The sequence below is a fragment of the Bos grunniens genome, chromosome 19 (assembly GCF_055505025.1).
Source record: "Bos grunniens cultivar Pamir isolate PY7600 chromosome 19, Bosgru_T2T1.0, whole genome shotgun sequence".
NCBI lineage: Eukaryota > Metazoa > Chordata > Mammalia > Artiodactyla > Bovidae > Bos > Bos grunniens.
The window spans coordinates 22,586,342-22,610,598 of NC_141183.1; the positions used below are offsets into that span (position 1 = coordinate 22,586,342).

Genomic DNA, 24,257 nt, shown 5'->3' on the forward strand with positions numbered 1-24,257 from the left:
CGCCGCGTCACCCGTCCCCGCTCCGGCTCCTTGGGGGCCGCGCGGTCCGGGCCTACCCTCGGTCGGGCCCCCTCCTCCCTCTCCGGAGTGACGAATCGGCGCCCGGCTGGCAAAGTACTGACATTCGGGGAGTTTTGAGGAACGTATGGAGCCTGGAAAAAATCCTTGACTGTACTAAACACCACCGCGTCCCCAACAGAACGTTTATTTTTCTGAAGAGAGTCGGTTGGGGCCCGGAAAGGAATTAAGGAGAGTGTTGAAAGTGCGAGCGCGGAAGCTCGGGACGCGAGGGGCGGGGCGTGCGCGGGACAAAGGGAAGCGAGGCCGGAGCTGCGGGCGCTTTTTCTGCCCGCGGGTGAGTGTTTCCGACTGGGCCCGACTGGGTCGGGAGGGTGGAGAGGCTTGGGGTCCCGGCTTGGCTGGGGTTGCTGAGGGTTGCTGGGGTTCAGACTTGGCCGCGGGACCAGGGCCGGGGGCCGGTTGCGGCCTCTTTGAGGCCTAGCGGAGCGAGGGTGGGGAGAGAGTCCCGTCTGGGGCTCCTCTTGGGCGGCCAGAAGTGCCCCTTCCACTAACCCCGCGGAAGTGGTCAAAGCGCTTCTGCATGCTCCTCTTCAGTAGAGTAGCGGGCAAAGTGCACCTTCACATCAAACCTAAACGAATCGATCTCAGAGGAAGCCCTTGGGGCAAGCTAAGCCCGTGGTCCTCAACCCCAGGAAGGTGGGTTCCCCTTGTCCAGGCAGCTATCTGAGGACTCACGGTGTGGCTTGGAGTGAAAAGCGAAAGCTCGGCAACAGTTTGGCCTGGGTTTGAAACCCATCTCGGACACTTCCTGACTCTGTGTCTTGAGTCAAGTTACTTACACTGAACGAGACTCCTTTTTTCCCTCTGTAAAATGGCAATAGCAGTACACATCTCGTTGGTAGTGTGACTGTTAAACCAGATGGTGTTAAAGTAGTAAACCTGTCCCGTATAAGGTATTCACCAAATAACTTCTCCAGGATTTTATGCCAGGCACCGGAGATGCATACAGTGGTGGACAAATGTACGAGATCACTCTTGAAATTTATGGTATAGCAAAAGAGATCAGTAATTTTAAAGTATTAACAATAAAATATGACACACCTGGGAGCTTGTGGCAGTTATTATCAGGGCCCCCCGCAGCAAGGCCTACTGGATGTTGACAGCCCACCCAAGCTTGAGCAGGAAGGAAATCTGCACCAGACTCTGGTTTCCTGCCTGTACCTTAAGGAGAGAATAGAGACCCAGGTTGGGCCATTGAGACAATAAATGATTTCTTCCTTTCCACACCAGGCCTCTTACTCATAATGCTCCAGAAATGCCCTTAAAATACAAAACAGGAGCAAAAAAAAAAAATCATGTTTTGTTTCTCATAATGTTGGATGAAAACACTCTAGTAGTCATAGAAGTTATTTGCCTTTTTTATGAAAATGAATGTTCGTCTCTTTGTACACACTGTGTGTAGTGTAGAGTGAGGTAAGGAACAAGTTCACGTGTGTGTGGTCATGTCCTGAGCTAGTGTTACTAGGACTGAAGTTGGTAAGAATTGAGCTAGGTACTGGGACAGCAATAATGAATTAGCTGGTCCCTGTCTCCATTCAGCCCCCATTTAGCAGGTGTAATATGATATCACTGATCTGTGTAAATTGGAGTACAAATGAGGAAACATTTAATTTTGTACAGATATGTCCAGAAATCTCCATTGAGGAGATGTATTTTGAGTTGAGCTAAGGAAGATCAATAAGAGTTTTTTCCAGTAGACTCTGGAAATTTATTCCCAGCGGTTATGAAGCTATTTACCATTATGTTGTTGTTTTTTAGTCGCTCAGTTGTGTCTGACTCTTGTGACCCCATGGACTATAGGCTACCAGGCTCCTCTCTCCATGGGATTCCCCAGGCGAGAATACTGGAGTGGGTTCCCATTTCCTTCTCCAGGGGATCTTCCCAACCCAGGGACTGAACTCAGGTCTTCTGCATTGGCAGGCGGGTTCTTTTACCGCTGAGCCACCAGGGAAGCTCCCTTTACCACTATAAGAGAATGTGAAGTTTATTGTCACACCAGTTACCTTTTCCACTGCCTTCAGGAGTAAAATGCTGTTTTACTAGAAAGAAGTTATCCTAAAAGGAAGGCAGGGCTGTGGCTGATCAGGGAGCTGTCGGTGTCTGGTAGGCCTTGTTGAGGTAGGCCCCAATAATACATCATATTCTTTGGTCACTCTGTTTTTACCAGTTTGACTAAACGTTTACATGGCATCAGCGAGACGTTTTCCATACAAGAGGTGGCTCAGTATCAAAAAAACAAAACAAAAAAGCTTGCAAGTACATGTCTAATTTTACTTTTAATATCCCCTCTCATAGTCATTTAATTCTGATCAACTAAGTGACCTAAAGAACTAGGAAAATATTTAAAAGGCTTGATTACTAGAAGATAATGTAATTTTACAAAGAAATATCAAACTACCCTATTCTTTAGAAAAACATTCTCTTATGCTTGCTGAGTTTTGATTATCTTTATTTTTCTTTTTTTTTTCCTTTTTTTTATTTTAGTGTCTCAGATTCATTCTTAAGGAACTGAGAACTTAATCTTCCAAAATGTCAAGTAAGTTTCATTTTTTATATTTATCAATCTATATTAATAAGAGACGAATGCCCTAGCAAATGGGAATTCCAAAATACTCTCATTTTTTTTTCTTCAAAACAGGACCATTGGTAGTTTTGTTGCATAGTATTATATCTCAGTTGTTTACAAGAAGTTATTTATTTTCTTTCAAACAGAAAGACCATCTTATGCCCCACCTCCCACCCCAGCTCCTGCAACAGTAAGTTTTAATTTTCTTGTTAATGTAATAGCCGAGTCTGGCCTTGATACAAAAACCCAGATGTCTTCCAGTGACAGTCACTCAGTCATCACAGCAACAGGATGAAAAATTCAGCTAAAAAACAGCACTTCCTACTAAATAAAATAACTCTGCATCTTACCTTGAACCAACCCCAACATTTAAAGAAACATACTACTGAAATGCCAACCTCCTATGCTCAGTTCTTCTTTTAATTAGAAGTAAGTGGCAAGTTTAACACTTTTCTTGTTCATCTCTATTAAGATTCTTGAAAGCTAATATGAAAAAAATGCTCATTCTGGCATGTATTGTTTTTAAACCTAACCTTCAATTGGTTACATTTTTCTCTTCCTATCTGTATATAATTTTCACATTAAATCAAACAATAAAGCTTCCAGTTCTATACTACCTTATTGTAAATCTTTATTTTCAAGCTGTTCAAGTAAGGATTTCATTATCTGTGGGTCAGATCCTGCTATTGAGTTTTATGCCATAAATAATATTTTATTGGATTGAAACTTGATATGTTTCAAAGTGTATAAATAATAGTGAACTAGTTTTTTTCACCAAGCAAGCTCTGGCCCAGCTTGGTCAGCATGTAAAATAATTGCCCAGTCCACAAAACAGATTTAACAGTAACTCTTCAAGCCTTGCTGAAATGGACTCCTTGTTATTTTTTTATTTAAAAACAAAAAACACTGTTAACATTGACCATATCCTACAAAAGAAGTTAACTAAAGCTGTTAGCCCTCCTTCCATTCTCCCTACCCCTAAATTTCAGGCTAGCTTACTAATTAGGGCCTTGTATAACTTTGTTTTCTCCACTAGATAAACTTTTATTTACTAACCTTCTGCTGTATGTTTCAGTTTATCAACAATTTGTTTTTCCTTAATAAGATGCTTTTAAAAAGGAATACTATATCACATCTCAACTTTATATAACGTACAGTTTCTAAAGTTACTTCCAGTAGATCGTAAAGTCCTGTGTTCGGTTTATTTCCTTTCTTAAAGAACATTTCTTACTTCCATCTCCTTGGCACTCTGCTAGTGGCTATACAGGTGGAGTTGAACAATTGAGATTCCTGACCTCAAAGAGCTAACCATGTACTTCATTTTTGGAAATGGTATAATTGCAGTGTTTTAGTTTGAATTTTTTTTTAAGTTCCCTTACTTAATTTTCTTACATTATTGCCTCATAATATTGAACAGTGATTATCATTGCGTATGCAGTCTTTGAAGGTGTCATTTTGACGCAAATACTGCCTCTAACAGCGTATATTATCTTGAAGACATTAATTTTTTTTGAGATAATAGAAATAGCTCAGAAACCAACCCTATGATTTCTTAAATGTAGAAAGGGATATTTTTACCTTTCTTTAATCATACTTCTGTACCATTATAATTTTACATTACACATAATATACAGAAGACTAGGGGTTAGTACATCCAACAGAATGGATATTAAATGAGTTATCCTCCTTTATTTTATTTCCATTTCTTCTTCCACCACCATCACCACCACCACCACCTCCACCCACCACTACCACCCAAATGTACCACCACTCCAAGTAATATACACTTCTTTTGTGCCTTTGATACTTCATCTGTGTTTTGCCTACTTATATATGCTTGATTTGCGTCTTCTATAACTACATAGACTAGAAATTGATCACTTGTTCTCTTGTAAAGAATATCAAATGATTGATCTGCTTGAATGTCTCTTTTTTGGACACTAAGGATATGTGCAGTGGCATGTTTTAGAAAATTGTGTTGATAATAGCTACAGCTTAGTTGGGATGTGTTGTTTATTTTAAATTATACAATTCAGCATTGGTATTAATTGCATGTTAAAATGAAATTACTGTCACTTGTTTTGATTGAATTTCATTAGGTCAAATACTTTACTTTTGGTCTCTCTTTGCTACATCCTTTTTATGCACTATATTCTGATTCTCATGAACATTGGATGTCATTTTATTAACCACGAAGGGCACTGCTATATAAGAGCCCATTTGTGATCACATCAACACATAATTTACAAAAGCTGAAAATTCTGTTGCTCCAGTAAGCAATTGTGGTTGGAAAGAGCTAGGGCTATCAGGAAATCAGATGAGGAAAAAAAGTTCAAGTCTGTCTACTAGAGAAGTAGTTCACATTAAAACTAAATGCAGAAATTGTTCGTGATTGACCTGTGGAAGATGGATCAAAGAAGAGATGGAAGAGAAAGCCTTTAAAATGACTGGGTTAAAAAGATCAGACAGTACCCCCAGAATGAAATCCATGCATTTCTTACAAGTCTTTGTTTTGAAATCATGTATGTGACATCCATTGAATCCCACATATGTTTTTTTCTATTGATGACTTCTGGCTTCCTGATTTGAATCTCTTCTCATTTCTCACACTATATAAAATGATTTAAAGCTGTCTTTGGAAGCAATCCATTTCTTGTTTTTGTTTTTGGTAGATAAGTGCATTGGTGGCATTCACATGACTGTCAAATAAATCATGTTTTGTTTTGCATGTAAAGTGTTTTCAGACTCCCAGTTTATCACATTTCAAGCTTTAATCTCAGACATATATCGCTAAGTTGTTATTTCATATATTGACCATAAAGTGATCCTGAATGTTCGAGACACTTCAGTGTATTGCTTATCCTGAAAGACAAACACGCATTCACACATACAACCACCACTGGCCCCTGCAAAGAGACAGAAAGAGAAAAAAAAAACAAAAACCACTTGCAGACTGGTTTTTCAATGAAAAAAAAGAACAATTACAACACATCATTGCTTGTTTAAATTCAGGTTGCTTTTGCATGCCATATGCAGATCATTTTTCATTTCTGTGTTTTCCTCGTTTGAGCTCATTTCTCATTCGTGTTTTTGTCTCATTTGTTTCCATCAGCAAATGCCCAGCACACCAGGGTTTGTGGGATACAATCCATACAGTCATCTCGCCTACAACAACTACAGGCTGGGAGGGAACCCGGGCACCAACAGCCGGGTCACGGTAGGAGAATCAACTCTTACAGCATCCAGCAAACAACTGGAATTGACCAGAAATGCCTTCAGGTTTAGGTCCTTTTGAATCATCAGCACAGCCATTTAAAAAAAAATTTAACCTGGCTTTCAGATTATTTTAAATATTCATTGTACAATCTTATACTGAAAAACAAACAAAAAAAAATAGTGAGATCTGGATATGTATATAGAAGAGAAGGAGAATCCATTCTGTTTGGTGATTGGTAGAGATAAAGCCTTGGGCACTTAATGCTAGTACTCTATGTAGACAAACCTAGGATTTCCTATGGTTAAGATGCCCTTTTTGAGGCGAAGAGTATCTTTCATTTAAGGTATTTGGCATTAGGTTCAATAACTATTTTCTTAATAGAGACTGGGCTTATAGACGTGGCCTTTTTGGGCTATCCTACCAGTTTGAACTGCTGAACACAATTATTTGTCTTTTGGATTTAACAATTGACGTAACTGAGATTCGTTTCTTTCTAGTTAAAAAGATACTTGTGCCAATTCAAAGAATTACAGAATGAAAGCTGAAGGAAATTACTTTGAGTTACCAGACTATACATATCTACAACCAGAAGTACATTTATAGTTCAGAGGGTAAAGGATATGATTTCTGAAACTTAGATGTTTCACTTAAATAATCAGCCTGAGATACCAAAATTGGATGATGTACTTCAAACTTTTTTTTTAAACTTCAGACTTTTTATTTTAAAATTATCTTTAACTTCATTTAAGGAAATTTAAGGTACCCAAAAAACAAATAACTATAAAAATGATTTACCAAAAATAGATAAATAAATCCAAAAGCCAAATGCCTACATACATTGGAATGTGATATTGGTAAGAATTTATACAACCCAGAATGGCTGTAAACTTTTTAATACCTGATTATTGTTTGCTGTATTCAAAAATAATTCATTTAGTGTGACTTCAAAAAAGCCCTCTCACCCTGTAGTCAAGCTAGAGCAGAAAGCTTGTAACTACCAAACTATATGTCTATCTTGGTAAGCATATTGCTTAGCTTGATAGGTTTTGTTTGTCTAAATATTTCATTGTTTCTGCATAATTTGTACTTCATAAGCATATCAAGTTGTATGTGCCATGCATATTTCATGGTATCTGAAAAGAATTCTGACAAAGTGTGTGTATGTATGCATTTTACAATGCATACAGTTTTTATGTGCATCGGTACTTGTTTTTCCCTGGCCTGAATGTGTTGTTTGACAAGTGTAATGGGTGGCAAAGTTATCAAATGATAAAGAACATTTTAATTTAATTAAGGGGCAGAATCAATTTTGGATTGTTTATGTTAATACAGAAAATTATTCATGGGTAATAATCAAAAGAATGATTACATTTTAATAGCTCTATACAGTCAGCTCTTGATTATCTATGTTGATGGAAAAGTAATGGTGGTAACGGTAATATTAGAATAATTTGTATTTTATTTTCTGTAGGCATTTCATTCTCAACCAGGATGTAGCTGGGAATCCTTTGTTAATAAAGCCGTATCATTCAGTGGAGACATACCAGGAATAGGAAAGTACAGTTGCTGTCTCAGGGCCTTGGGCAGTTATCTGTTTCTCCCCATTCCTTCCTGGGGACGTTGGAACCCAGTATTTGGAGTAAGCACTAGCTTTAGGGTAGATTAGTATGGGAAGGCTGTTGGACATGGAAATGTTGATGTTCTGGTTCTTTATAGTTGTTTTATTTGTATTATTGTCCTCTCAACACCATATTGAAGTATAATCCAGGTGCTATGTAGACTTGAACTGAAGGGACTAGGAAATGTGGAGGCTTTTAGCCTGTGTTAATCCTTCAACTTTTAGTGACCTCTCAGGTAATCATTCTTTACAAAAATTATGCCTAAAATTTTAAACTACCTTTTTCTTTTTGTCTGTATATCCAATTTAAGCTCTGTTAGGACTCAATAGATCTGATTTTGACCTTTATAAAAGTGTTATTTTAATATGACCCCATTTATGTGTTACTTTGTGGCGGAGCTTCTCTGGTATTATTGTCTGCAAATCACCTTAAGTCGTTGATTTGAAGGAATGATTTGATGACACCCTGTGGAGTAGCTTCCCATAGGATCTACGAACATGTGGTTTTCCCGATGACTTCAGTAAACTTGAAGAGTTTTCAGACAATAAACACTTTATATATATAAGCATGTTGAAACCTTTTGGAGTGCTTATGGTAACTATGAAGTGGAATTCACTTCTGGTCAGTTCTTCATCAGATGCTGATTAACATTCTCTTAAGTACCTATGTGAAAACAGATTGAGACAGAATGTTAAGAACAGTTCATTTCTGTGCTTTAATGGGAATTTCATCCCAGAAGAAAACCTTGGGTAAGATCTTACCAGAGGAGCAGCTGAAAATTGGGAAGAAATAACACAAATCTCTCAAGTAGCCAAAATTTCACAAAACCATAGACTTTATTATTCACAGGGGACCTTCCTCTGTTGTAAGCAGTTTTAACTGGCATAATTAGTTGTCTTCTCCCGACTCATTGCCATTTGGAGAGGGGGACAGTTGCTGCTGGAGGTAGGTTTCCTGACAGCAGCAAGGAAGGAAACAGCTGAAAAAGGAGACATGCCTTCCAAAATCATAACTATCAGGTCATTTAATAAAGGAACCGACAGTTTTTCATACCTCAAGCCAGGGGATTATAGCAAAGCAGTGGTTATAATTATGTACAGTGCAAACTGCTTTTTTTTTGGTGGGGGGAAAAGTAATGTTTGAGTCATTTTAGAAAGATGTCCGTTTGAGATGGTTAATGAATTAAGACTGTTGAGTGATATTAACCTTTAATGTCATGAAAACCAGCTAGAATTTAACTTTGTTGTTATTGTTTTGGTTTAGTTCTGTTTGTATTTGTAAACTGACTGGTCAGTGTAATGAAAATATGACCTCAACATGCAGACAATCCAGGTACCTTCCTTTGGGAGAAAAAAAAGAAGCAAATTCATTGTTATAAAATGCAGTTCTTTGAAAAATATCAAGGAGCAAATATTATTGTAATTTGTTTTTAGTGTTTTAATTCATTTGGAACCCACTTCATGAAATTCTGAAGGTTTGTGTTGGCTGCAAGTTGGAAGTGCTTTCTAGTAACTTTATGTATGAAGAATCAGACTTTTGTGTGTTTCTTGCTCTGAACTCATGACAGAAGGTTAGCTTTGTAGAAATCCACACCCACCCACCAGAAAACTCCTACAGCCCTAAGACAGATCTCCTGTTGGCTATTCGTACCGCCGCTGTTGACAGCTTCCATCCCCCATGTCTCATTTCACCCTGCTGACCACTGCTGGCTAAAAGCAGGGTTTGTCTACACAGGCATCAGCATCCTGTGTGGTAAGAATACGTGGGCGATGTGGAGAGAGAGGAATACTGCTGCAGAGATGAAATGCTTTCTTATAAGTTCATGTATGAAGAAGCAGAGTTACTGACAAGTATATAGGGCTGGAGGGAGACCCTCCTCGTAGGAAGAAGAAACATTGTTTGAAAGTGGTGGAAGGGGTACAGGCACACTCTTCCCTGAGCCCTTGGATGAAAAATAAGGTTAGACTTGGGGTCTCAGCTGAGAATTGGGTGGGGGGGGTTCCCTCTGGTTTTACCACAAGAACACATACGGGCAAGGGAGCAAAATGTCACCTTAGTTTTCTTATAAAGATTTGTTGATTCCTATCTTTTGATAATTAGAAGGAAGCCTTCTTCCTTCCTAGCCTGGCAGGAAAATCAATTTCAGGAGTCTTCCAGAAATGTGGGGGAAACAAATGTAATTCAGCCATGATTTGATGCTGGGCCCTTGATCAAATGCAGCAGGGTGTGCAGAGATGTGAGTAGGTTCAGAAGCAGCTTTCCTGTACTGGAGGTGTGGGGGGTGCCCACGGGCTGCCTGGTCTCCTGCCTGGACTTAGCCTTTAGAAAGAGTTCATCTCCTCTATTTCTTGCCCTTTTGCCTTCTCTCGCCCACTTTCATCTTTACCTTTTTAAACTATTTTTCAGTCTCCTCACCTTCTGTTTCCCATTTCTTTTTTCTCTGTCTTCCCCCACAAAAATCAGCATTTTTAAAAAATTAAGTGGAGTTTCTTAACATATGGTCTCAAAATAACTTAATCAGGCCCTGTTTCTATCATTTCTCTGTTCCTGGTAAACTTGTTCACTCCTCTGCTGTGACTAGGAGTACAAAAAAGACATGACTTCAGTGCACACTTCCTAATCTCCTTTATTTAAAACAAAAACTAGATATGGGTAAAAGAAAAATCTCTAGTGATAACAAAGGAGTAAGAAGGTTTTTTGTTTGTTTGTTTTTCATTTTTGAATCTAGGGAGTAGGTTTTGTGGTGGTGGCAGGTGTTCATGTGGAAACGTGTTCCTGAGATGGTACAAATAGTAAATAGTCCCCAGTAGGCAGTGTGAGATGTGGTAAGTGCTGATCGGGTTCAGCTTCTGGTGAGATAATCAAGTGTTGACTGTATATGTAATGGTAAATTAAGCAAAATAAAAGGATGCCAGGTAATGTCCTAAATGTGGGACATCTGATGTATAACCATATATTTTTGCTGTATGGATAATTGTGTAATATTTTATTTGTTCTTACAGCCAGGTTGTCAAAGCAGTGGCAATAAACTGCTAAGTAACATATTAAAAAGCTCTGTGCTTAAAGTCATTTTCTTTATTTTCTTTTGATGTGAACGTTTCTGAATTTGCAGTGATAGCTATTTTCAGTGGAGAAAATATAGGAATCTTGTATCCATGGACGAGTAGAAGAAAGGCGCATTAGAATTTTTAAAGGGACTCTCTTTTCAGTTTGCTGGTGAACTTCTAGCAATTGAGTAATGAATGTATTTAACTCTTTTCTAGGCGTCCTCTGGTATCACGATTCCAAAACCCCCAAAGCCACCAGATAAGCCGCTGATGCCCTACATGAGGTACAGCAGAAAGGTAGGTGCCCTGGAGCCAGAAAGGAATGAGGGCTACAGTCTTTGCTCTTTGCTTTACATCAAGGGTCAATGGACTTAGCTGGCCATTTTGTGTATAGTCAGAGGAGAGGATACAGGATTGCAGTTGTTAAAGATATTAGTTATGATTTCGAAATTCCAGAACTAAAATCCAACAAGAAAGTGATTTAATAAACAGTTAAGGGCTTCCCTTGTGTTCCAGTGGTTGAGAATCTGCCTACCAGGGCAGGGGACAAGGGTTCGAGCCCTGGTCCAGAAAGATCCCACATGCCACCGAGCAGCAACTGCAGAAGCACACATGCCTGGAGCCTGTGCTCCACAACGGGAGAAGCCACCACAACGAGAAGCCCGCGCGCTGCAGCTAGAAAGTACCCCCTCTCAGTGCAACTAGAAAGAGCCTGCACAGCAGTGAAGACCCAGCATGACCCCAAAATAACAATAATATATATGTGTATACAATAAACAGTTTAAATACTTAAAGTTGTGTAGCCAACATTGTGTAGTCTTTTGGAGAATATTTAATGACGAGAAACAGGTGAAAAAAAGGAATGCAAGACTACAAGTACTGGTATCTTATTTTTATAAAAATAATAGGAAATACATGTTAGTTTGAATTTTTTTTAAAAAGCCTAGAAGACAATGGTTATCTCTAAACAATCAACTTATGGTACTTTTATTTTCTTCATACTTTTCTTGAATTTTTTTTTTTTGGTGGGTGGAACAGATGATGAACCTCCATTACTCTCAAAATAACAAGTATAGCTGATATCTTTATTAAAGATGAGCATTTACCTATTTCACCACTACTTAGAAATTTTGAAATTTTTGGTCATAATTACTATATGTGTAATTTGACAATATGTTGTATTACGCACAGTAACCTCATTCCTTCTAAACTTGTGAATTTTTAGAAAGACAGACTGTGTAGAGTTATCTCATCATAAGTGTCTGTAGTGTTTGGAGGTCTCTGAAATCTGCCTTAAAGTAACCCAGCGGACCTTTGATAATTGTTGCAGCAGGCTGATTGGAACATGGGTTTTGATACTATTCCTTGTGCCTTTGTTGACGATTAAAGTAAAGGTTTCTATATTAAAAAGTATTTGTAAAAGTCTGTATTTTTAGGCATCAATACTAAAATCTGAACTGTTTCCTTTTCAAGGTCTGGGACCAAGTAAAGGCTTCCAACCCTGACCTAAAGTTGTGGGAGATTGGCAAGATTATTGGTGGCATGTGGCGAGATCTCACTGATGAAGAAAAACAAGAATATTTAAACGAATACGAAGCAGAAAAGGTAGGATGGGAACTACGGTGGGACAGGTACCAGATAAAGTTCGTAAACACTTTGTTGTTACTTATAAAAGAAACATACAATCTAATCAGACAGCTGAGGCTTCATCTGCCTGGGTCAAGTCACTCAATTTCTCTAGACTTCAGAGTCCTTGTCTGTAAGAAGGAGATAGTTATCCTGTCTTTTGATGTTCAAATGAGATAATGTAAGTATTCATTATAACCTGCAAAATATTAATTCTAAAACAGAGAAACATTTGAATTTCAGATAGAATACAATGAATCTATGAAGGCCTACCATAATTCCCCCGCGTACCTTGCTTACATAAATGCAAAAAGTCGTGCAGAAGCTGCTTTAGAGGAAGAAAGTCGACAGAGACAGTCTCGCATGGAGAAAGGAGAACCTTACATGAGCATTCAGCCTGCTGAAGACCCAGATGGTAAAAAAAAAGTGGGGCTTTGTTTATGCTTTCTCTGAGAATTAAAATAGGAGAAATCTCTTTAAGTTGAAGTTTTGTTTCCTATCCGAAATGGAAAACAGCACAATTTCAGTGCCATTTCAATATTTTAAATAATTATTTTGATTAAGATTTGTGTGTAAATTTCCCAAAGAAAAAGAAATACCCTTTTTAGTGCAGACAATAGCAAAAACTACCTGTTGTTTATCAAAATCTTTGTACTCAGAATGCATGAAAGGTTTTTTTAGTTATAATCAGAATTTTACCTCAGCTGCTTTTAAAAGTTAAATGCCTTCAGGTTATTGTTATTGGTTCCTTAAATCAGCTGAGTTAAAGGCTCTTAAGTGAGAAAGTTAATGAGTGGGAAGAGACATTTTGAGCTCTAGTTAATTCAGAAATCCAACTAGAATTTATAAGTACAACTGATAATGATACTTACAAGGATGCTTTATGGCTCAGTCACCAAACTTACAAGGGTGCTTTACTGCTTAGTCGCCAAGTCACGTTGGATCTTTTGCAACCCCATGGACTGTAGCCCGCCAGACTCTGTCCATGGGATTTCCCAGGCAAGAATACTGGAGTGGGTTGCCATTTCCTCCAGGGGATCTTCCTGACCCAGGGATCAAACCCACATCTCTGCGTGGCAGGGAGGTTCTTTACCACTGAGCCACCTAAGAAGCCCTACGAGGGTGCACACCTACAAGTGTTATACACACACACACGTGCACGTGGAACAGAGCTTCCTAATTGGCCTCCCACGAAGAGTTTGCAGGTGTGCTTGTGCACTTCTGCTTCTCTGCAGCCAGGCGGGGTCTGAGGCTGCAAGGAGCTTCAGAGCTAGCCACCTCCAGCTATGAGTATACTCATCCACATAGCACGCATGCTATACAAACCATTTTCCTCATGTGCTGCTGTGATGTGGAAGAGGTTGGAAGCTCTAGCTGCAAGCAACAGAAACATTAGGAAAATAATTTAAGATCCCATTTTAAAGTAGTAATAACAAAGAAGAAGCTTATAGGGCCTTAAAGAAGAGACCTTTAGGAAAAGAAGCACTAATACCACCTAAAGACATGAATAAACTTAAATACTTGGAGAGAAAACCAAAAATGAGTTTTTAAAAGAAAGGACTGGAATATTGACAAATATCCTCATAAATACAAATCTAATAAACATAGAGACTAGAATAGGGAGTAGAGACAATAAAGCATATTAAGCAGAGTCAGCAGTGCTACAGACACACAAGCACGTGCAAACTCTTAATTGCTCAGATTGAATGATTAATGCAAGATAAAAGCACAGAACTAAACAAATCGACGAAGATCCAGTTTACAAATAATTGGAAGGATGGGAGGTCAGTAATAAGTGGGAACAAAGACTTGCAACGTAGAAGCCATAAGTAGGAATCAGATGAAGTTTTCACTAGGTGAAGCGACAAACAGCATGAACATGGACAGGGACTGAAAGAGAGTCACTAAGGAATAGTCTTGAAAAGAGAACCCTTCTCTGTTTCTCAGCTTCTGCCCATTATGTGTTTTAAGTTGAATATAGGGTATTAGAACTAGAGCTGGCAGTAAGAAAGGACAGTAACAATTAAGATGCCAGGATAAGGATGACTTTAGACTTTGGACTTTATCCCTCAGAACGGAGTAGAAAGAGGAAGACTTGGGGGTGGAAATGTACATAAAACCAAGAGGAAGGCAGAAGGTCCACAAGTGCAGCAGCTGCTCACTCTAACAGAGACCTGCAAGCCTACCGGACATAGGCGGTTATCCTCACAAGGTAGTGAAGGCTTTTTTTTTTTAGAAAGAGAATATTCATGAGATAAAGTAAATACCTGGTGAATTAGAAAATATAAACCTACCCTCGGAGAAGGCAGTGGCACCCCACTCCAGTACTCTTGCCTGGAAAATCCTATGGACGGAGGAGCCTGGTGGGCTGCAGTCCATGGGGTCGCTAAGAGTCAGGCAGGACTGAGCGACATCACTTTCACTTTTCACTTTCGTGCACTGGAGAAGGAAATGGCAACCCACTCCAGTGTTCTTGCCTGGAGAATCCCAGGGACGGGGGAGCCTGGTGGGCTGCCGTCTCTGGGGTCGCACAGAGTCAAACACGACTGAAGCGACTTAGCAGCAGCAAACCTACATTCCCCTTACCCAAAAATGAATCAGCCAACTCAAGTGCAAGGAAAGACAGGTGCAGACTCCCTTGGTTAAGTCTGTGCCCTCCCGATGCAAGGGGTGTGAGTTCGAGCTCTGTTCAGGGAACTAAGATCCCACGTGCTGTTCAGCATGGCCAAAAAATAATACATTTTTTAAAAAAGGAAAGACAAGCCCATATTGCTAAGACTTTATTTACCAGTGATCAACACTAGGGACATATGAAAGAAGAACAGTAATAAAAAGGAAACCTAGATGGATCACTTAGCACAAATGTACATAATCCTAAGTGTGAATATGAAAAACTTTCCCTTAAGAAGTAAAAAAAGTCACGGAATTTTTTAATGGTAGCTTTTGTTCCAGTAATTTTAAAAGTTAGTTGATTTAAATAAAAATATTAACAAATAATAGCACATGTTGTTAGCAGATATGTCAAAAACTGGTAGTGATAAGAGCAAAGGTTCAGTTCAGTTCAGTCACTCAGTTGTGTCCAACTCTTTGTGACCCCGTGGACTGCAGCATGCCAGGCCTCCCTGTCCATCACTAAATCCTGGAGTTTACTCAAACTCATGTCCATTGAGTAGGTGATCCCATCCACCCATCTCATCTTCTGTCATCCCCTTCTCCTCCCACCTTCAATCTTTCCCAGCATCAGGGTCTTTTCCAGTGAGTCAGTTCTTCGCATCAGGTGGCCAAAGTATTGGAGTTTCAGCTTCAACATCAGTCCTTCCAATGAATATTCAGGACTGATTTCCTTTAGGATGGACTGGTTTGATCTCCTTGAAAGATCAAAGAGAGTCCAAGAGACTCTCAAGAGTCTTCTCCAACACCACAGTTCAAAAGCATCAGTTCTTCATTGCTCAGCTTTCTTTATAGTCCAACTCTCACATCCATACATGACTACTGGAAAAACCATAGCCTTGACTAGACAGACCTTTGTTGGCAAAGTAACATCTCTGCTTTTTAATATGCTGTCTGCTGCTGCTGCTGCTAAGTCACTTCAGTCGTGTCCGACTCTGTGTGACCCCATGGACGGCAGCCCCCCAGGCTCCCCCTTCCCTGGGATTCTCCAGGCAAGAACACTGGAGTGGGTTGCCATTTCCTTCTCCAATGCATGAAAGTGAAAAGTGAAAGTGAAGTCGCTCAGTCGTGTCTGACTCTTAGCGACCCCCTGGACTGCAGCCTACCAGGCTTCTCCATCCATGGGATTTTCCAGGCAAGAGTACTGGAGTGGGGTGCCATTGCCTTCTCCGAATATGCTGTCTAGATTGGTCATAACTTTTCTTCCAAGGAGTAAGCGTCTTTAATTTCATGGCTGCAGTCACCATCTGCAGTGATTTTGGAGCCCCAAAAAATGACGTCTGCCGCTGTTGCCACATTTCCCCATCTATTTGCCATGAAATGATGGGACCGGATGCCATGATCTTCGTTTTCTAAATGTTGAGTTTTAAGCCAACTTTTTCAGTCTCCTCTTTCACTTTTCATCAAGAGGCTCCTTAGTTCTTCTTTGCTTTCTGCCATAAGGGTGGTGTCATCTGCATATCTGAGGTTATTGATATTTCTCCTGGCAGTCTTGATTCCAGCTTGTGCTTCATCCAGCCCAGCATTTCTCATGATGTACTCTGCATATAAGTTAAATAAGCAGGGTGACAATATACAGCCTTGACATACTCCTTTTCCTATTTGGAACCAGTCTGTTGTTCCATGTCCAGTTCTTACTGTTGCTTCCTGACCTGCATACAGATTTCTCAGGAGGCAGGTCAGGTGCTCTGGTATTCCCATCTCTTTAAGAATTTTCCACAGTTTGTTGTGATCCACACAGTCAAAGGCTTTGGCATAGTCATAAAGCAGAAATAGATGTTTTTCTGGAACTCTCTTGCTTTTTTGATGATCCAACAGATGTTGGCAATTTGATCTCTGGTTCCTCTGCCTTTCGTAAAACCAGCTTGAACATCTGGACGTTCATGGTTCACATATTGCTGAAGCCTGGCTTGGAGAATTTGGGGCATTACTTTACTAGCATGTGAGATGAGTGCAATTGTGCGGTAGTTTGAGCATTCTTTGGCATTGCCTTTCTTTGGGATTGGAATGAAAACTGACCTTTTCCAGTCCTGTGGCCACTGCTGAGTTTTCCAAATTTGCTGACATATTGAGTGCAGCACTTTCACAGCATCATCTTTGAGGATTTGAACTAGCTCAACTGGAATTCCATCAGCTCCACTAGCTTTGTTCGTAGTGGTGCTTCCTAAGACCCACTTAGGCAAAGTGTAATAGTGTAAGAGCAAAGGTAATAGCTACTAAAAATAGGCTTGTAAACTAGACCCATACTAAATGTATATGAACTTGAGTGAATAGAAATAATGTGTGATACCTTTATACACTGATAACAAATGTATACATGTATAAATTGATAAAAATTAAAAGTGAAATTTAGAACTAAACATTTTTTAAGGCCTTAGTGTTATTTTAATCTGATAAAATATGTATATGCCCATCTGGGAAACTGCTGTTACTAGAGGTGATGTCTTTTCTGCAGTGGGCGTTTTCCTTACTTTGAAGTGCTGTAGTGACAGAGACACCAGAAAGTTCCTGTGCAGCATCAGTTGTAAGAGCTTTGAATTACTATCCAGAGTGAGGTGCTTGGCAGAGTCTGTACTGCCAGCACGTGCAGCCTTCGAGTTGATTTCCGGGCCAGAGACACTTAGTTGTATCTCATTTGAGTTCCGGCCAAATATCAGATGCACATCCTCACTTAAAAGATTTTGTGAGCAAAACCAACGTCTTGGCCGGTGAACTCATTGTATCCTCTGTATGGTTTTTATCAAGTGACTGCCCTGGTGCTCCTTTGATGCCCTTTAAACCCACTTATTAGACCAGTGAGGACCATGGCTCCGTGGTAACTGTTAACATTGTTACACTCTCCTGATGATGGTAATTGGCGACCTGATTTCCAGATCATGTTGTTTATTCCAGATTATGATGATGGCTTTTCAATGAAGCATACAGCCACTGCCCGTTTCCAGAGAAACCACCGCCTCATCAGTGAAATCCTTAGCGAGAGTGTGGTGCCAGACGTTCGGTCAGTTGTCACGACAGCTAGAATGCAGGTTCTTAAACGACAGGTCCAGTCCTTAATGGTTCATCAGGTAAAGACAGAAACATTTGTTACAGTAAGATGGGCCTGTGCCGTAGGTGCCCGGTACCCTGATTGTATACCATGCATGAGTGTGCCTGTTAAATATTTATGTCCTCTCTAACCTGTTCCTGATTCAGGGAAGAGGCTGGAGGGAGTAAACCCTTCCCAGAGATTTAGTAAGTTTGTCATTAAAACTGTAACAGGGAGCCTTTTGACAGAAAGTGTATTTGTTAAGAATTTTGAGACATCCTATCAACTTTTACTAGCATACTAAATATTTTTCTTCCAAAACATTGCTGAGAGCTGACAGTATTGTCTAACTTACTCTTGTTAATGAGTCATTCTCTCTGTGCTGCCTTTTTACATTTTTTAAATTTTAGCACATTATATAATAAGTTAAATTAAAAAAGCAAAACACTTATCACACTGTGAAAAAGTGTGGACCATTAAAAAAAAGAGACATATTTTCTGTGTTTGACATTAGCTTTAGAGAAGATAATTTAATAGTAAATAACAAAACCTGATCTTATCTTTTACAGCGAAAATTAGAAGCTGAACTTCTTCAAATAGAGGAGCGACACCAAGAAAAGAAGAGGAAATTCCTGGAAAGCACAGACTCATTTAACAATGAGCTTAAAAGGGTATGGATTTAATGTGTTAACTATACTTGTATCGCTGTGTATAGATTCTTTTTTTTTTTTTCATTCTTTTTTCCAAAATAGTGTTTTTATGTAGTGTCATTCACTTTGAAACAGGGTTAACTTTGCTGTAGCTGGTAAGATCTTTACTTTATAAAATAATTTCCATTTTCTGGCAACGTTGCAATAGGTTTGAAACATTGTATAGTATACATGTTCAGTGAACTAGGCCTGAGACTCTAGAACCCTCTGATATTTTAAACTCTCATACACTTGTGAATTATTTTCATTGCAACTTATTCATCAAATGTCTTCATTAGCTGTAGCTCACAGTTCGCACTTCACATGAAAACAAGTAAACATAGTGTTTGGCAGCCTGAAATATAAAATAGAAGCTTTGAGTATAAGCCAGTGCTTTCAGCGTTGCTTCACCAACTATTCGTAACACTTGGTACTACATGGCTGCTAGGGCAACCTTCCGGTAGACACAGGAGCTTGGTTTTTTTCCTGCCGTATATATGAATATAGTTCTTAGCCAAGAAAACCCACTTGTGAAATAACTTCTCTGATTCAGAGATTGTAAGAAAAGAACATGACTAAGAGAGTGTTTTGTTTTCTGACTACTAGTTGTGTGGTTTGAAAGTAGAAGTGGATATGGAAAAAATTGCGGCTGAAATTGCACAAGCTGAGGAGCAGGCTCGAAAAAGGCAGGAGGAAAGGGAAAAAGAGGCAGCAGAGCAAGCCGAGCGCAGCCAGAGCAGTATCATACCTGAGGAGGAGCCAGCAGCAAGCAAGACCGAAGACAAGAAGGAGGACGAGAGCATGCCGATGGAGACAGGTAGCCTGCCAGGTGATTACAGAGTAAATGTTGAGGGCTTTTACAGCTGTCTTTAATTCTGACTTTCCTTTCTCAGTGCTTTCTGGAGGTACTGTTAATCTTGCCTCTTGAATTATTCTCCATATTACATGCGCATTCTTTCTTCCCAAATCTTAATCTCTTATAATAGATTCACTTAAAGTGTTGGTATTGGTACAAAATAGCAGTGATGTGTTGCCTTTAGTCTGGCTGTTTGAGGTCTTGGGTATTTGCCCAGATTGAGTCATATCATTCCCTGACTTGGGATATAAAGTACTGAATGTAGTGGTTTAATGGTTAAGGGTGCTGGCCTGGAGGGCCCACAGATCTGGGTACTGTTTCACCCCATGCTAGCACTGTGACCTTCAGTCTAGGTAAGTTAATTTCAGTTTCCTCCTTTGTAAATATTCTAGCACCCACCTCTTGAAATTGAGTTCCCAAGGATAAAGAAGCAGATGTACATAAAATCATCATTACTGGCTTTGACATGGTATTGGCACTCAGTATTTTAACCTTTATTGCTAAAATTGTTTAAACAGCATGTGGTCCTTGCCCTTAAGATCAGTCCTCTTTGGTGTCCTAGAACAGAGTTGGGCAAATAAAACCTGCAGGCCAAATCCTGCCTGCCACCTATTTTTATAAATAAAGTTTTATTGGAACCATTTGTTTACACATTATCTGTGGCTGCCTTGGGGCTCCAGCAGTGTAGTTGAGTAGTTGCAACTGAGACAGCCTGACTCAAAAAACCTGAAAATTTTCTATCTAGTCTTTACAGAAAGTATTTATTGATTCCATCCTAGAAAAATTCATACTTCCAGTTCTACTGATTTTCCTGACTAAAAGCATGCCTCAAGGCAAACAATAACATGTAAAGCTTACGTGAAGTACTGATTAAATCAGTTATTGGTTGAAATCTTGGGATCGCCCTGCACGCTGTTTTGACCCTGCCCAGTGCGCTGGATAGTAAACAGAACTGAGCTGAAGTATGGGAAACACAACCAAAAGCTCCCTGGACTGTCATTACAAGGGCTGAGAGGGCCCAGAGTCACCCTGGGTGCTCTGCTGACAGCTTCTGATTTGACATCTGGAAAACATGAAGTGGAATATGCTAGCTATCTTTACCAGATATTTCTACAGAATGTATCAGCATATTAACATTTCAGATAGTCAGATTTTAAGTTTAATTATCTGAATCTTTTTCTGTTTTGTGTGAACGTGTTTTTTATCTTAACAAATTTGGAGCATGAACACGTTTTGTGGTTAAAGCGAGAGCATGAGAATGACAGCATGGTTCCTTCACTCCCTCGGCAGCTGGGACACTGCTCAGTCCCCTGCCGCTGTTCTGTCATCTGTGAATAGAGTACGCCTGCAGGAGAGGGTGCCTGTAGTCTTTGGGCTTCCCAGGTGGCTCAGTGGTAAAGAATCCTCCTGCCAAGCAGGAGACCTGGGTTCGATTGCTGGGTCAGGAAGATGCCCTGGAGAAGGAAATGGCAACCCATTCCAGTATTCTTGCCTGAGAAGTCCTCTGGACAGAAGAGACTGGCAGACTGCAGTACATGGGGTCACAGAGAGTCAGACACAACTTAGTGACTAAAACACCACCACCATAGGTCTTTACTCAAATTTTTATCTTCCTAGCTGAAGAAAAAAAAAAAAACTGAAGAAAATCATTTCAGACTATTGGAGCAATAACAGAAAACAGCCTACCATGACTTATAACAAAATACTTTATCAGTCTTATACCATTTCCTTACCTGCTTTCTCACTCATTAAATCCAAGTACTTCACACAGCATTGTCCAAAGAAATATGTCCCTGTGTAATTAGAAATGTTCTGCTACCGACTCCTTTTAATGAAATTTAAATGAAATTAATTTTCATAACTCTTCAAACACCAGTGTGCACTTTAGACTTAAAGCACATTGAAATTTGGAAGCTAAATTTTCAGCAGAAATACTTGATTTGTATTTAGATTCAAAATTTACAGTTAAAAAGTAGATTTTTTTTTTTTTTCCAAATTCCAATTTGTTTTAAACATGCTGAAAGTTCCTTGGTCACACTAGCCCGTCTCAGGGCTTGGTATGTGTATTCAGTTGTACTGAGCGACTACCTTATCATTGGATGCTGCGGCTCTGGACTGTCAGCACAGAAGAGTACGTTTTTGTCTGGGAACTAACAGTGACAAATGTGTGATTACAGAGGAGACACACCTTGAAGATACGACAGAAAGCCAACAGAATGGTGAAGAAGGCACGTCTACTCCTGAGGACAAGGAGAGTGGGCAGGAAGGGGTGGACAGTCTGGCAGAGGAAGGCACCAGCGACAGCAACACTGGCTCAGAGAGCAACAGCGCCGCCGTGGAGGAGCCGCCGACAGACCCCGCACCCGCGGGCGAGAAAAAGGAATGAATGCTGCCTTGTTCTATGTGTTCTAAGTAACTTTTTTAAATGAAAAAATGTTTTTTGAGTTTTAATGGTGTTATGTGGTTTGTGTATTATATTGTTCTTGTCCATATCACACCACCAAAGGCTTTTGGACCATTTAGCATCACGAGCTGAATGGCACAGTCACCTTTCGTAAGCGGTTGCAAAGATGGTTCTTTGGATCTTGTTTCTAGCCCTCAACTGCTGAGAGCCTCAGAATTTAGATTAACTGAGAAAATGCCCACCTCTTTTAGAGAATTATCCTTTGATGCTGCAGAATCCACTTGTACAAATGCCTTCCTACAGCTCACTTGGGTGCTTACCAAAGCCATAGCTTTAAGCCTTCCCAGTCCCCGTCAATAGCTTCCTGAAGGTCCCCTCTTGTTTCCTTCCACAAAGAACAGCTTCTGGAGAACGTAATAATGTATGAGTATGTGTTTGTTCACCTACCCTTTTTTATTTTTCATCAGTGTCAGATACCAAGAGTTGTGTTAATGTGTTGAGTGTACCTACAACCACACTTGGATTGTATTGATCCAGAAATCGTCTCCATAGTTAGTTACTGGCTTATGAATAGTCATTAAAGTGAACATGGCACATAAACACTTATCTATACTGCCTTTTGTTATCATTAATATTGGATATGTTCTGGTGAGAACTCATCTTTATTGTACAGGGGGAAAAATACTTTTTTTCCCTGAGTTTTCCAAAGACAGAATAGATCAGAAAACTGAAGGAAGTAAATATTCTTGTAAAGGAATATGTAACTTCAAAATGATTAGCCCATTCTAGAAAGAAAACAGCTGGGAATTAAGGTTCATCCACTGGAAGTTGTTTTACAATAATCAAAACATTTAAAACCTCAAGGCTCAGGATCCCATAGGTCAGAGCCAACCTTTTTGATAAACTCTTAGTAAAGTCTTAGAGACTAGAAGCAAGATAGTTTGTGACACATATGCGTTCTAAAAACTAGAATAGATTTTTACTGAATAGTGGTATAACTGATGGTATATGTTTCTTAAAGGTCCAAATGTAATAAAAAAATGGAAAAAAGAGTCTCAGTGTTTTTAATGCACTAAATATTCTTATGCAAGGCAAGCTTATAATTTTGTTATTATAATGTAGGGACAATATGGAGTGGCCTTTCACAGCTGTTAATGAATTTGCTTATCCAGATAAGGTCCTGTCTCACCAAAGTACGTAAACTACTGTAAGTTCATTTGCACAAGACACTTGAGAAAATTCGTTTCCTTATATTGTAGTCATGTCACATGGTTTTCAACCCCAAAAGTAGTAAATTTCTACATTCACATATGAGAAAAAAGTTTTACACTGAAAAAAAAAAAAAGTCCAAGTAAAGGTAAACCCTTTACTTACATGTAGATAGCTTGTCTGTATGGACAAGACTTGATTTATAGTGAATTCACTGCGACTGAGCTCACAGCCCACAGTGACTATGACTTTGTCCAGCTGCCTGAGAGTGAGGAGGAAAGGAAACAAAGCTGGGAACACCCCGTTGGTATCTGTTTTTTCTTTAAAACACATGAAATCTTTCTCCTGTTTCTTTCTGAATCAAAAACTAATTTATCAGGGACTTGTGGTGGTGGTCCAGCAGTTAAGAATCCACCTTCCAAAGCAGGGGACACAAGTTCAATCCCTGGTCAGGAAACAGGGCCCACATGCCCTGGGGCAACAAGCCCTCACGGCAACTACTGAGCCCGCGCACTCCAGAGCCTGTGCACCGCAGTGAAGACCCAGCACAGCTAAATTTTCAAAAATAGTTTTTTAAATAATATATTCTGGGTGTAGGGTATTGTAGGGCTAAGAACTTCAACCAGGTCAGCCCCAACAAACTTGGTATCTTTTTTAGTACATTGTCAAAACTGGGCAGAGGAGTGGTTAATGTGGGTGGTAAACTGCTAGATCAAGATTGCTCTGGTATTAAAGTCTCTTAAATGGAAGTGGTTCCTTTGCTAAGCTGGAGATGGCAGGGAAAACAAGTCTATCTAGACTGAGCCTGCCCATGCAATGCTAGAGCAACAGGCAGAAACTAAGATGGGATTTGGCAGCTTTTAACCACAGGGCAGGAAAATCAAATTAAACTTCTTTCCTGTCAGAGTGATCACGCGGAAAACACTGATGTTTGATTGTTTTCCTAGTTTATTTAAGAAGGTGGCATGTGGTCAGGGTCCTTGTCTTCCGTTTCCAGTAGGCATTGGGCATGTCACCGAAACTCTCTGAGCCTCTTTCAACGTAAAATAGACTGAACTACTTTCAGTGCCCTACTTCTCCACATAGACATGATTTTTGGGGGGGGGGGGCGGGGGTGTGGGGTGGTGCTGCACTGGTTCTTAATTGTAGGATGCAGGATCTTTAGTTGCAGCAGGTGGGATCTAGTTCCCTGACTAGGAATCAAACCTGAGCCCCTTGTATTGAGCCTCTGGACAACCAGGGAAGTCC

General features: G+C 39.8%; 1 protein-coding gene across 4 annotated transcripts; it reads left to right on the forward strand.

Moving 5' to 3' along the window:
• The first annotated feature begins 287 nt into the window (after nt 1-287).
• Nucleotides 288-22,400, forward strand: SMARCE1 (SWI/SNF related BAF chromatin remodeling complex subunit E1). Of its 4 annotated transcripts, none has more exons than XM_086355416.1 (11): nt 288-355; nt 2,566-2,617; nt 2,794-2,837; nt 5,760-5,864; nt 10,747-10,827; nt 12,004-12,135; nt 12,400-12,571; nt 17,719-17,891; nt 18,421-18,522; nt 19,147-19,369; nt 21,574-22,400. In XM_086355416.1, exons 2-11 carry the CDS (start codon nt 2,611-2,613, stop codon nt 21,780-21,782), a joined length of 1,248 nt encoding a protein of 415 aa, XP_086211542.1. In that variant the 5' UTR covers nt 288-355; nt 2,566-2,610; the 3' UTR covers nt 21,783-22,400. The 4 variants fall into 4 exon arrangements, with proteins under 4 accessions (XP_086211542.1, XP_086211543.1, XP_086211544.1 ...); XM_086355417.1 differs by having other exon boundaries at nt 19,147-19,357; XM_086355418.1 differs by lacking the exon at nt 2,794-2,837.
• Nucleotides 22,401-24,257: the final 1,857 nt, after the last annotated feature.